Raw genomic sequence first — 14,894 nt, forward strand, 5'->3', positions numbered from 1 at the left:
CACTCAAATTCAGATTTGTGTTTTTTTTCCAAAGATTTACTTTAAACTTTGAATATAAAATAATTTGTAAATGCATATTTTCTACATTTAAAGGTAATATCAAGCCGAATTCTACAAGCATTATGTGAAAAAGAAAACTGCAAAAATGACTGCGTGTATAACATGCGAGATTATTTTTTCATATCCATCTGTATCAACAAATCTGAAAATCAGCTTAATATGATGGACACAGTCGATATAATTTGCTATATCGTTATACATATCCGATTTAATAACAGGTATGATTGGGTCAATGTCTCTTCGTCGAAAGGCTCTTGCTATCATACGTCAATTAAAAGAAGGGACATATAGTATAGAATGGAAAGATGGTAGAGTAAGACAGACGGTTGAAAAATACACATGAGCGAATTATTTCGACGTAGTGTCGAAATATAGTCTCTTTGTGTTATGGTTAATCCCTGTTCTTTTCGATTATAAAGTCCATACTGTAGAATATGTTCGCCCAGTTTGAGCATTTAAAAAACTAGTCATTTCTGAAGTAAGTATGAAAATATTGATGTAAGTTTTTCGAGTTATACACTGACTATCAAATAAAAAGAGCAGTAAAAATGGAACAAATATTAAGTTTAATTACAAGTTCTATTGAAAAGATACCATGTTTGTAACAAATTCTAGCGGCTCAAAAAGTTAACTTTACAAGGATATATATACAGTTAGAACAAAAATGACGTTAAATCACGGAAAATATATCAAAAGTTTGAAATCACATTGCGTTTTACGGCTTCAAATAACCGGATACTAAAGGAATCTGACCATTTAAACCCCAAGTTGAAGGCCAGACTTAAGGCGCCATCTGACGACTGTCAAGCACGACTCTTAGACAAGGAGCTTATGTCAGGCTTCACACCAGAATTCAAGGGTACTGGCCGAAAAGTGTTTCTGAAATTACCTCGGAAATTTAATATTCACATTTTGATCTTCTTGAATTTCCCAATGGCATTTATATCTCCATTTTGGGATTCCTCAAAGACTTTCCTACTTAAAGCTTAATATTGATAAAAAGCTTAAACTCGAAATATCGGGAATCTATATTTTCTATATTTAGTTTGGAATTTCCGAAAAATGTTTCTAAATTTAGCTCGCTTTCATCCTTTAATTGTTTGAATATAAAATATGATAAGCAAATATGAGAAAAGGTAACTCGTATTATAACAAGGGAGGCAAAATACACTGCTTTGTCAATTTGAAACTGGGTAGATAACGGTCAATTTTATATTACGTATGAACATACATGTTATTACTACAAAAGAAAAGTTGGCGGTTTAAGTATTGATAAAAAGGTTAAACTCTAGATATCGGGAATCTATATTTAGTTCGGAATTTCCGTATTTTGTTACTAAATTTAGCTCGGAATTTGGAAACCTCGAAAAAATCTTTTTGAATTTCCCACCGTCATTTCTATTTTCATCTCGGGATTTCCTAAAGTCTTTCCTACTTAAAGCCTCGCACGGTTAAGTTCTGATTCACTTCACTTTACCACCAGTTAGAGGTTGTGTCCTTCAAATACTTCAGATTAAGGTATGTCAGATATCTTTTTTATTAGTTTTAAATGGAAGAGTATGAAAATTGATGATTAAGAAAAATAAATCTGTTTTTGTACAAACAACAACAACAACAACATAAAACACACACACACACACACACACACACAAACACACAAACAAAAACTCTAAGTTAACATTGAAGTAGCGCTTATTTTGCATTTATTATATCTTTTTTTATATAAAAATACATTTAAAATACCGCATATCTAGTGGACAAAATATAATTACAAATACTAATGATATGTAACGCAATGTATTAAATATGAAACTTGTGCTTAATATTTATCTCCCCTATCCGAAAGAACTAATGCATAAACATACTTATGGAAGAAACATTTGTAAAAATAATAGACGAAAATGTCAATGGACTTATTAATGGAAAAGTTGATTATCTTAAATTTCAATATTCGATAAAGGTATCGGGAATCTATATTTTCTATATTTAGCTCGGAATTTCCAATATTGCTCGAAATTTGGAAATCCATATAAAAATCTTTTTGATTTCCCAAAATCATTTTTATTTTTATCTGGGTATTCCACTTAAAGCTTCGCACGGTTTTAGTTCTGAATTACTTTACGGCCGGTTACATGTTACATAGGTTGTGTTTTCCAAATAAGATACACAGTACTTCATTTTAAGAGAGTATTTTTTTCATTTTTAAACTATTAAGAAGGGGGCATACAAGCTTAAACCGCCAAAAGTTATCAAGTTCAAGAATAAATGGCACGCACGCATGACGTGTTTTATCACTGACGTGTCAGATTAAAGTAAAATCTCTATACATAAGACAATATTTAACGTAAACATATTAACTCCGCTAGCTAGTAAAATTCAGTGCCAAGAAGAAAATATTTTTTTTTCGATTTACTAAGCTGATTAAATTTAGCCAATTTACCAAAGTATATGTGTTATGATTCATTTAAAATACCGCATATCTAGTGGACAAAATATAATTACAAATACTAATGATATGTACATAACGCAATGTATTAAATCTGAAGTGCTTAATATTTTTTCTCCCCTATCCGAAAGTACTAATGCATAAACGTACTTGTGGAAGAAACATTTGTAAAAATAATAAAGAAAAATGAAATGTCAATGGACCTATTAATGAAAAAATTGATTCTTAAATTTCAATATTTGATAAAGGTATCGGGAATCTATATTCTCTATATTTAGCTCGGAATTTCCGATATTGTTTCAAAATTTTGTTCGAAATTTGGAAATCCATACAAAAAAAAACAACAACAAAACATCATCAAAGACCACTTATGATTAAGCTTAAGCCTCCAGAATTTGCCATGTTCAAGAATATGGCCTGCACGTATGACGTGTTATTTTTACAGTAACGTGTTTTATTAAAGATCCTGTATGTTGTAATTCAGGTTGTTACCACACTTAAGTGAAATTTTATATATGTATATAATTATGCTTCTAAAACAATTTTCAACCATTGAAGTATATTTAAAATTTGTACTGCAAATATTTTTCCACATTATATGTAATCATTAAAGTATATGCATTCATTTCTTATTTTGAAACATTTGACTTATAGAAAATACATTTCTAATTACCTCCCTTTATTATCATGAAATGTAAATTCGGTAATGTCTTTACAAATAATGCTTTTTGGAACTTGAAATATTGATAAATCTTTTTCATTTGAGCATTATATGTATAATATAAAACCATACAAATTGAGTGACAGGATCTTTAAGTTCACATGCTGACATGTATGATACTTATGGCGTTACATATGACATAATGCTAATGTTTGTTTAATCACGGGAATAACATTGCCGACCCGCTGTAAATTTGCGCCAAATTTTTTTACTGTCTTATGGCGCTAAAGCACAAGGGATATGCAGTATAAAGAGGTTGTATTCATAAATAGATCAATGTTTGTGTTGACTCATGCCCTGGTTCTCTTTTGCAGTTGATTATTTGCCAACAATTATTATCCTGTTTCTAACTGAAGTTTACAATTATTATTACTAAACATAATATATTTCTTATTTCAGGTCTTACAAAGAACTGTAAGAAATTGTAGCAATGGGTAAAAAGAACAGAAAACAGGTCTTTTTCGATGAAGATACTCCTCATGGTTTGGTTAAAAGGCTGATGTTTAAGAAATACTTCCAAGCTTATATTGAAAAGACACAAAACGAAAAATTTAATTTAAAAACTGTGTATATAGATGGGTTTGCCGGCGTAGGCCGGTATGGCAATGAATGGCCGAGTGAAATAGAAAAATATGGATCACCCCTTATTGCTTTAATGGTATCCTTAGGTTTTTATTATAGACATGATATGTTAAAACAGAAGGAAGATAAAAAAGACAAACCAAAAATGCCAAATACACATGAGACTGATTTGTTGGAAAATAGTAATCAGGAAACAGTCAGAAGCAAAACATCTGTAAAAGCTGGCAACAAATCTACAGAAACATCAGGAGAAGATGAAAGACATGGACAGCCAACAAACACACAGAGAAAAGAGGACAGTATATGGGGTTGGTCAACTTCAGAATTGGAACCAGAAGACGAACTTCCTATTGAACTTGAGAAACGGAATAAAAGAAGTAAAGTATTTGGAGAAAATGCCAACATTACCTTACACTTTATTGAGAGTGATATAGAAAAGTACAGAAAACTTGCGGCAAATGTAGAACTTTTGATAATGAAATTTCTAGAGAGACATTATCCAGAATACACATATGGTTTTCGCCAAATGGAGGGAAATGTATTGTTCAAAATATGTAGAGGCTCTTTCTATTTAACAGTCAAAGTTTTCCATCAAGAGTTTGCAAAGACAACAGCACCACCGATGCTTCGAGATTCATCTGTTAGAAGTCTAACATTTCTCGATCCTTATGGTTTCAAAGATACACCAATGGCTCATGTGCAACAGTTTGTTCCAGGTTCTGGAAATGAAATATTGATCAACTTTATGAGTAGTTTCGTGAACCGTTTTGTATCAAAGTGTCCTGAACATGTTACTCAGTTGTACGGAATATCCCTTGATGTTGCAAAATATTACGGCATTGATCCGTCTGATTTAGAAGATAGCAAAGATGAACTTGTCGAATTTGTGAAGTTTGTAATTCACTTCTGCCAGCCGGAGAGAGAATTCGAATTTAGTAATAAGATACAAAAATGCACTAGCAATTATGAAGCTTTTCTGAAAAGGAAAACCCAATGTAAGTTTTCATTAACATTCGAACTCAAGGATAAAAGAAACACAACACTTTTTCACATGGTTCATGTAACAAATCATAGAAAAGGTATAGAGGCAATGAAGGAATCCATGAACAGATGTAGCCAGAAAGAAGGCAAAATGGTTATGTCTGATTATGATGTGATATGTAAGGGACAATCCCTAAATTTTGTAAATATGGATGACAACGAAAAAGTTGCAGAGATGATTTATAGTCAATTTAGAGGAAAGGAGCGTGTACCAATTAGCGACATCAACGATTATGTTTTATTAGATACAAACTACGTATTCAGAAAATGTCCATTGAATATACTGCAAAGGTCGAGAAAAAAGATAACAACAGCAGTGAACAATTTGAAAATACCTCAAAGAATAACGGGTAAGTTCCCTGATCGAGACATAAAAACTAAGCAAGCACTAATTTGGTATATTTCGTTTGCTGACGAGGAATACAGAAGTGAATCGGCTGATGGTCCTGATGTTGGCGTTCAAAATTTGATAAAGGAAGTGAAAGAAAGTAAAAAGAAATCAACAAAGAAAAACCAAAATAAAACTGACATGCCATCAAGCACACGGACAGAGGAACAAGAATATACAATTGAAAAGGAAGTTAAAAAGACAAAGGAGAACAAAGGAAATGGAAATAAAAGAGGCTTAGACAAGGAAATAGTGAACGAAAAACATTTGAAACGACAGAAAGGCGCATTCTGCAATATAAATACAAACATCAATGGAGCCACTCCGTTATTGGTAACGGAAATAGATGAAGGCGCAAATGAACCTAAATATGGATCTCTTACTCACGAACAAAAAGATGAAGGAGAAGTAAAGAAGGATACCAGGATCAAAGCAATACGGCAAAGTTCATTAACTGATAAGTTTAAGGTATTAAAAAGACCACAAGAAATGAATGCTGGTGAAGTACATAAACAAGAAGGTCACAAGAGGAAAAAAAGTAAATAGAGCTTTATATCTGGAATGACACATCTCTTGGAAACACCATTAGAAACATTATCAAAACCTCATTGGAAGCATCGTCATAACCTAATCAGAGTTGTATTACTGGAATGTCACATATATGTAGAAACCTCTTTAAAAATGTCAGAAAGTTATTTCTGGTATATCACATCTCTTGAAGGAACCTAATTGAAAGCATTGTCAGGAAATTAATTATTGAATGTCTCATTTTTTGAAGGAACCTTATTCGACAAATTGTAAGAATGTTATTTCTGAAATGCCTTCTCTCTTGATGGAACCTTATTGGACTCATTGTTAGAATGTTATTTCTGATGAATGCCTTCTCTCTTGAAGGAACCTTATTGGACATATTGTTAGAATGTTATTTCTGAAATGCCTTCTCTCTTGAAGGAACCTTATTGGACATATTGTCAGAATGTTATTTCTGAAATGCCTTTTCTGTTGAAGAAACCTTATTGGAAACATTGTTAGGAAGTTATTACATTTTACTGAAGAAAGCCTGTATGGACGTTTTGTAATAGGCCTAGTTTTTGTAGTTTGTACAAATATTTCATGTTAAATGTGTTTGTTTCTAGTAATTAATTTAACCAAGTATTATTTTATCATTATTTATATGTTATTATATTTAGTTATATTTGTCTATTTTATACATATTTTATCAAAATAATAAATGAATGATTTTATCATAAAATTAGGTATAGCAATCAACAAACTTGTTAGATATACAGTATTACATACTTTTCTGGCACATGGACCTTGCTTTTGTTTATAATTATAATGATATGTAAGTAAAACCTTTACTTTTGACATGTTTTCTTTTAAAAATGATTATATATTGAAATTACTTGTATCTTTCATTTTTATGAAGTTTTCACATTAACCTAAAATGCACCATTGTTATTGTATAAATTTAGAACAGATAACAGATTCATGCAGCACTATTGATAGTAAATTTTGAGTAAATTATACTTTCTTTAATTGAAATTTTATAATATAATTATGCTTATATTTTTTTGTATTTAAAGAATAATATAGGACAGGTTTATCATTCGGCAAAATTACGACAGAACATGAGAAAAATGTCAAACGCAGTACTTTTAGGTTAGATATTATATTGATTAAATTTATTTACCTTTTGTACAAGCTGTTTTAAATTCGTTTGTTTAATTATTTTTTGATATATCAAAACGTATGTTTTTGGGGTCTTCCTGGGCTCCTGGAAGCTGGTACTTGTTGCTGGGTCGTGTGGGGGTTGCGTTCATTGAACAACCCGCCTTCCTTCCCCTTCGAATTATTTTATTGAAAGATCACCCCAAACCGTTAGTGCCGACTTCCAAAATTAAGACTGTTTTGAATTTTGCTACGATATATGATATGCATGCCAAATTTTATAATTTTAAAAATAAATAAATAATTAAAATTTTTAAAATTTAGCTGATTGATTTTTTTTTTGGAAAAACGATTTTGGGTTGTTTTTTTCTTTGTATCAATAAATTAAATTTAAATATTTATGAATAAATACTAAAAAAACCTGTTTTTTGTTATTTTTAAAACAAAGATGATTTTATCACAAAAAGGGGTTTTTTAAAATTTGGGACTTTTAAAAAGTGATATTCTGAAAAAGTGCTGGGCATGATTTTTCTTCAATTACTCTGTCTATATTTCGGTTACTTTAAAAACTTCATCAAAAAGCTGTACTTAATTTTCAGTAGTAAAAATTACGGCAAGAAATTTTGTACAATGTATATTTTTAGCAGAACTAGCCTATGAAAAAAAGGCGCAAAATAAAAAATAACACGACTGTCTCCCTGTGTCAATTTTCATTTTAATTGAATTATAGTCAATATCGAAATATTGATCTTGAAAATAGAGTACAATTAATCACACGAGCTTTGATTTGTATCGGAAATTGTATTAATTTATCATTTATAATGCTTTTTTTTGGACATTTTATTCCACCTTTTACGTAACATGAATACATGTATTTCTTTATTTGAGGAAAACAAATATATAATTCTATACTTCTTAAATGTACAGCAGTCGTGTATATAAATTGTATTATTATTTATATAAACATCACAGTTCTCGATAAAAAAACAAGAATGAAGAGCAACAAGGCAAGGCAACGTTTAAAGGATGCAGCCCCCGACACACCCACGTCGATTTTACAAACGTGCATTAATAAAATCAGTCATGTAATTGCAGTGCATGCAATAATGCACAAAGGAGCATCCGATGTCTTCCGCTACCAGGAAAACTGGAAAGGCGCTAAGGAAAGATAACATTTTTTTAAATGTTAAACTAAAAAATATACGTTAAAAGACGTAACTCATTTAGAATAAAAGATAACCAGAATAAAAGATATAAAGAAGGAATAAATGACGTTAAAAGACCAAATCAAAACAGAATAAAACACACACCCATTGTAACAAAAAGAGCATTTGCAGAATTTGTCACGAGCATGAATCCTTTTTTTAACTGTTTGATGGAGGAAGAAAGAAGCGTGAGGAACAAGAGACTGACTATGACACTATCAGTTATATACACTTTTATTACACAAAATAATCTAATGATTTCATATTGTTCAGATAACAAGGGTGTATGAATAGCATTTTATAAGACTTGATTTTCTTTTCATTTTCATATCGTATGGCATAAAGTTGAAAGAGCGACAACTCTGTAAGAATCTTATGACTAAAGTCTGTCGTCCGAACCAAACCGTACAAATAAGCCTTCACGAGTTACCTCGCTTGCGCATTCGCAATACAAAACAAGACGTCTTATTCTACTAGGTATCATTATAAAAAATCTTAATTTTGAATCAAGTACCAAATTTCTCATTCATTGTAAATTAAATTAGGGTATTTATGTAAAAGAACTATTTTAAAATCTTTGTTTGATTTCACTTGTATACGGTTAACTGTATTTGTGAGAAATTTCACTTATTATCTTTGTAATTTATTTTCACATTATTCTGGCAATTGTAACTATCAAGCACTGTGAAAAGTCGAGGACGCTGTAACAAGTACTTCTGTCTTCTCATTTTATCACATGGTAATGTATTAGTTTTTGTGCCTGATGTTATTTAATATTTTTTGTTGTTTAATAAATTTTTACGCCAGAATATATCCATTCTTTTCTATAACGGATTTTTAAAAATCTTCTATTAAACTTTAAAGAATGTAAATCCGTTCTAATTTATGTTTCCTCATATTAAATCACCTATAAGCTCACTTATTTATACTAAAACGCTGTAAAGGTTTAAACAGGGAAAACAGATAAAATCCCCTGAAGAACGCCACAACGACTAAATTGAAAATGTAGAGGACTCGTTTTGATTCGGCCTATTCATGAACGTTACCGGGAAGATCATGGTACCGTCCACGCCCCCTAGAATTGGCTTAAGCGAATTCGACATTTAAACACGAAAATGATGAACTTTTGAATTTAGAAACATTCGCGGCAGTTATAATGATACCTTCAATGTGACACGGTCATGGCAACAATTATTCTGTATTAAAATAACAATAATTACTTACTTTGATAGCTGATTAATATAGCATACTTTGATAAAGTGTTATATATATAAATCTTAAATTACCATGTGACGATAGTGATTCTGTGTTTTCAAAATAATGCAACCTACAATATAATGACACATACGATATTTATCAAAATGTTCTGCATGGGTGGATCTCAAAATTGGTTTATTTGAGTCTCATCCATAAATAACAACATAAAACAATTCAATAACACAATTTTACAGAATAAAAGTTGGTTATGTACGGCCATTTGCAAGAGACAATGGAAGGGAGGCAACTCTGCAAAAATTTCAAATATAACTTACAGAGTTACCTCTCTTCTCATTCCATATTCATATGCATATTACAACTTAATATTGCTAAAATAAGAAACAATTGCTAATCTAGTTCTAAAAGACTTAAAGAATTTCTGGTAAAATTGCTTTACAGTGAAAACCCTTAAAACCATAAAAATTAGACTGAATAGCAGTAGATTCTTAACCTGTAAAATCATAATCTGGATAAAATTATTTCGCATCATTGAAAAGATAAGACCTGTATAAATAAAATAAAACATTGCTCAAATTTAAGTAACTGTACATATAGCGTCTTTGCCTGAAGGAATTTAGTTAATAATCAATAAGCGTAAACTAAAAACACAATAAGTGTACGAATTGCAGACAGTAATACAACAGAAACTCATGAAAATGACCAATTTTTTGTGGAAGTTGCAACAGAACAGCGAAAATGTAACAAAAAATAAAAATAGCAATGAAAAAATGAAGGCTATGTGATAAAAAAGTTTTCAAGGTAATAAGCGGAATTTATATGTACATTAAATGCCCCTATGACCTTGACCTTTGCACTAGTGATCCCAAAATCAATTGGGATATAGCCAATACATAGGCTATTCAATATGTGAAATATGAAGACTTTGTGATAGATAGTTTTCATGATAATGAGAGAAACCATTCTGACATTTAAGGCCCTTGTGACATTGACCTTTGAAATAGTTACCCCAAACTCATTAGGGGGTATTTACTAGTTATGACAAATAAATATGTCAAATATAAGGACTTTGTAATAAATAGTTTTCAAGATAATAAGCGGAAACGATTCTGACATTTAAGACCCCCGTGACCTTGACCTTTGGTCTAGTGACCCCCAAATCAATAAGAGTCATCTACTACTTATGACCGATCATTATATGAATTATACGACTTACAGGTTCGGGATATAGGGTAAAGAATCAATTTTAATGCAGAAAAATATAATTTAACTATAGGGTTAACGCACGTTTTTCCGTGTTATAACGTCTGCAGAGTCCCGAGGAACGGTTGGTGCCCGAGCCCGATAGGGCGAGGGCTCCAACAGTTCCGAGGGACTCTGCAGACTTTATAGCACGAAATAAACGTGCGTTGACGCTATTATAGCGGAACAAATTATTAATGGTCCAGGCTCGGTTTGATTGAGTCTGTTTATGGACAGAAACTACTGTCTACCCCCCCCCCCCCTTAACAACCGCTTCTTTTGTGAATATCCGAAACAGATTGTTGTTTAGTCTGTCTGTTAATGCTGAAAATATACTAGCTTAATTTCCATTGTTGCTTAGAGTATGGCTTTAAATAAAAATATCGCATAAAGATCACAACACTAGACGCAAATATTTTAAGTTTGAGCATTTCTAAGAATTGTAGTTGTCATAATTCATTGTTTAATACATGCGGTTATATAATTTAAGCATTAAAGAGGGTTATAAATCAATTTAGCTGCATTATACATAAACTCTGTCATTGTGCTTATTGCGGGGAATAAGGTTCTAATTTCGTCCTTTAAAGCAGCATGCCTCCAGATTTATGCTATTTTCATGACAATTTTTAAAATGTATATAAAAGTCAAATTCTGTGAAACAAACAAAGACAGTTAATTAAATATTTTATGCGGCACTTACAATTCATGTAAACTGCCAACAAGAGGTCAAACATATACAAAACAGCCCTTACTCCGTTAGTCACGCAGTAGAAAAATCGTATTAGATTCTGCAATTTCAGTCATCTATAGCACATAAAATGTTAATTATTACTTGAAACTCGAAATTCGAAGTTTAGTATATTTCTCTCAAGTTTGATTTTCTTGAAATATTTTGGCTCATCTGGATACATACATGTTAAGTTGCTTTAGTCACTACATACTAGTATACACGATATATATATAATATGTACATGTGTATATAAATGAAAACACTCTGATGATTATAAATTACTTTAAAATTGAAACTTTTATCTTCAGTTAAATGGCGATCAGGATGTTAGTTAAGTATTTTCTTCCTTCAAACTCTATTGTTTTTGTTATACCTAGAAAGATATGATATTTACTCAGATAAAATGCGACCGAAACAGTCACTATCTGTGTATATATGATCAAAGATATATATACTTCAATAGTTTCATTATGTTCAGCTAGATAAAGGCGGGGACCGGAAAAACTATTATCCTCATTACATTGTTTGATAAGTGTCACGAACTGAAACATCTATGATTCATAAAATGATAATTAAAATGTCTGAATAATTGTAACCGGATATGTTTTCAATCATACTTTCATGTTGATCAGCTTATAGTTTGCCTCCATATTTCTAAACATAGCCTAGTTTATGCTATGTACAATCATTTTAAAACATAAGTTATATATACGATAAATCTATAGAATATATGCGTTATATTTTTCATCATTCTCTGGTAATTATTGATACTCCTGTTTGACGCAGCAGTATCTAATACGTTTCCTTGTATCTGAGTTGCAGGATACAATACAATTCCTTTATTAATCGCAGCAGGATCCAATACGTGTCCTGTATCTTACTGATCGGTCGCAAACATTTTTAGTATCTGTCTGCAGGAGACAATATAATTCTTGTATTGAACGCTGCAAAATCACAAACATTTCCTATATCTGACTGTAATATCTAATATAATTCCAGTAGATAAGGCTGCAAGATCACAAATATTTCCAGTATCTGACTGCAGGGTTTTAATAAAATTACTGTATTGAACGCTGCAAGATAACAAACATTTCCAGTAATTAATGCAACATGAAGACATATATTTCCTGTATCCAATACAAAATCTTATTAAACGTTGCAAGATAAATTTTGTTTCCTGTATCTGCCTGCAGGATATAGTTCCTGTATTTATCGCAGCAGGCTCAAATACGATTCCTGTATTTGACTGCCGGTAATAACTGTCTTTATTGCTGTAGGAACATTTATATGACCATGGCCTTGAAGTGGCCTTGACTGTCGGGGTCAAGTTATTGATTGTCCTAACTTTGTTATTTACTCACATAATTATTAGATTCATACTTCGACTAAAGAACACATGACAAAACCAACATGTTGAATTATTCTGATATGAATATGTTATTCTGATATTTTTTAATTGACCTTGACCGTCAAGGCAAAAAAATGAAATTTATTTGTTACAAAAATAATGATGTTATTTAGGAGAAGTCTTTACTATAATAATCTTCCTTCGATGTATTTTACTTTAGAAATAAGAAAAAAATCAAGCGTGACCCCTGCTGTTTTTTACATAATTGCAATAAATAAATAGATAAATATTAGCAAGACGAATATTCTCTCTAAATAAATATATCAAATATAATTACATGACATAGTTGAAAACTTATTTAACGCACAGTTTTTGGTACCCTCATAAAACAAATGAACCTTGCTTATTACATACATAGATGTTCGTGAGACGGTCTCATGACGCTCAAATGATAGTAAATGGACGCCAAAAGGACGTTCGTTACACTTTAGTGCGCTAGAGGACCGTTCAACGGTCGTTGACAGATCACCAGTGAGTCGTTCACTGAAAAGCAAACGAGTATCAACAACCAAGTAGCGATTGAGTAAAAGCTGACTAACGATAGCCGAACGTGCGCAACGCTCTGCGAAAGTTAATAAAACGTTCCATGAACGTTCTTTTAACGTTCTTCTGCGTTTGAAATTTAAACGTTGAAGAACGCTAGTCAAAACCTTTTTCCGGACCAGCGTTCTCCGCCGATTACCGACGTTCAATGACGTTCACTGACGTTCACACAACGTTCTTCTGACGCTATCCCAGCAACCATGGGCGACTACCAACGTTTCCTCAAACGTCATAGAATGCTGACCAGAACGCCATTTTGTGACGGCCCACTGAGCCATTGAACGGTCAGGAAGCGACGGAAGGTAATGTCTTAATAATGCTGAGGAACATTTAGCGGTTGTCATTTGTAAAAAATACGGGAAAAATCAGGCAAAGGAATAATGCATAGGAAGTAATTAAACAACAAAATTACATGAAAAAATGCAGATGCAGTCTGGTTGAGTTTGTTCATGAGGAAAACTGGACAAGTGCAACATGCCGTACGATGCTAGAACCGTCTTAAATCACATATATTCCATGAATTAAGTCATCTATTTAATAATGATATGTTATGATTCGGCAAAGCAATAATGAACTGATAAATAGAGAATACCATGCTAGTGTCTGATATCATAAAATTTATCAGGCAAGGCTAAGAAAAAAAAATGAAGGGCGAGGCTGTGCCGAGTTCTTCATTTTTTTTCGTGCCGAGCCTGATAAATTTTATAATATTAGACACTTGTTTGGTATTCTATTTATCATGTTTTCAATTTCAATTGTTGTTTGATTTTTTTATTTTAATTGAAGCAAAACCCTATCCAGAACCTCTCGTGTTCAGACGGCGCGCAATAATATGTGAAATGCCAAATCAAAAAGAAATAGTCCCGAATGTTTTAGTTAATTGTAAGTGACGCGTTCATATTCAAAATTTCTATTCGATTCAAAGTTTATCAGTTAAATATTTCCAACCCAGTAGCAGGAAAATATATTCCATTCTTTTTTATTTCATTTCGCAAATTTTGCATATTTTTGATGAGGTGTCTGATAAAGCTTGGGGTGACTGATAAAGCTAGGTTTATCAGGCATGCACTTTATCAACAGAAATCAATGTAATGGCATGATAACAGTATAGATGAAGCTATTCTTGGTTTAAGTTGTAAAGAAGATTCAATTCACCACTCCTTCAAAATATGTCAGATAATTATCGACAATTTTATCCTTTTTTCATTTGCATTCAGCTGAATCATAAGTTTGAGATTTTTTATAAAATAAATGTTTCCAAAGTATGTTAATGTGACTTGTTTCTTATGTAAGAATGACGGTTTGTTCTTTCTGACCATAATTCCCGATCTCGAAAACTTCGCATCGAATGTTTTTTTTACATTTAATTTGACACAATGCATCTGAAACATAACAAAAAGCTTATTTGGAGGATAATTCAACAGCAGAAGATGTTATAATTGATGACAGGTGTTGTCTATTTTGCGGCTCGATATCAAAAGAATCTAAGCCAAATATCAACCTACACGAAGCCTGATATCAACATGAACTGAGCCGAAATTCAACATACATGTAATTATTTAAACTGAGCCCGGTATCAACATGATTTAGCTTGATATGAACGTTAATTAAGCCAAATATTGACATAAACTTAGTCAGAATT

The 14,894-nt window shown here is 31.7% G+C and overlaps 1 protein-coding gene across 1 annotated transcript; it reads left to right on the forward strand.

Annotated features, from left to right (window-relative positions):
- The first annotated feature begins 1,435 nt into the window (after positions 1–1,435).
- LOC132749512 (uncharacterized) lies at positions 1,436–6,813 on the forward strand. The gene is made up of 2 exons (XM_060739309.1): positions 1,436–1,578; positions 3,627–6,813. The coding sequence occupies exon 2, from the start codon at positions 3,658–3,660 to the stop codon at positions 5,782–5,784; it is 2,127 nt and encodes a 708-aa protein (XP_060595292.1). The 5' UTR covers positions 1,436–1,578; positions 3,627–3,657; the 3' UTR covers positions 5,785–6,813.
- Positions 6,814–14,894: the final 8,081 nt, after the last annotated feature.

The sequence above is a fragment of the Ruditapes philippinarum genome, unplaced genomic scaffold (assembly GCF_026571515.1).
Source record: "Ruditapes philippinarum isolate M1 unplaced genomic scaffold, ASM2657151v2 ctg3169_1_1_1_1, whole genome shotgun sequence".
Classification (NCBI taxonomy): Eukaryota; Metazoa; Mollusca; class Bivalvia; order Venerida; family Veneridae; genus Ruditapes; species Ruditapes philippinarum.

Excerpts from the sequence above, each read along its gene's own strand:
- LOC132749512 (XM_060739309.1), top strand. The coding sequence starts at position 3,658 with ATGGGTAAAAAGAACAGAAAACAGGTCTTTTTCGATGAAGATACTCCT.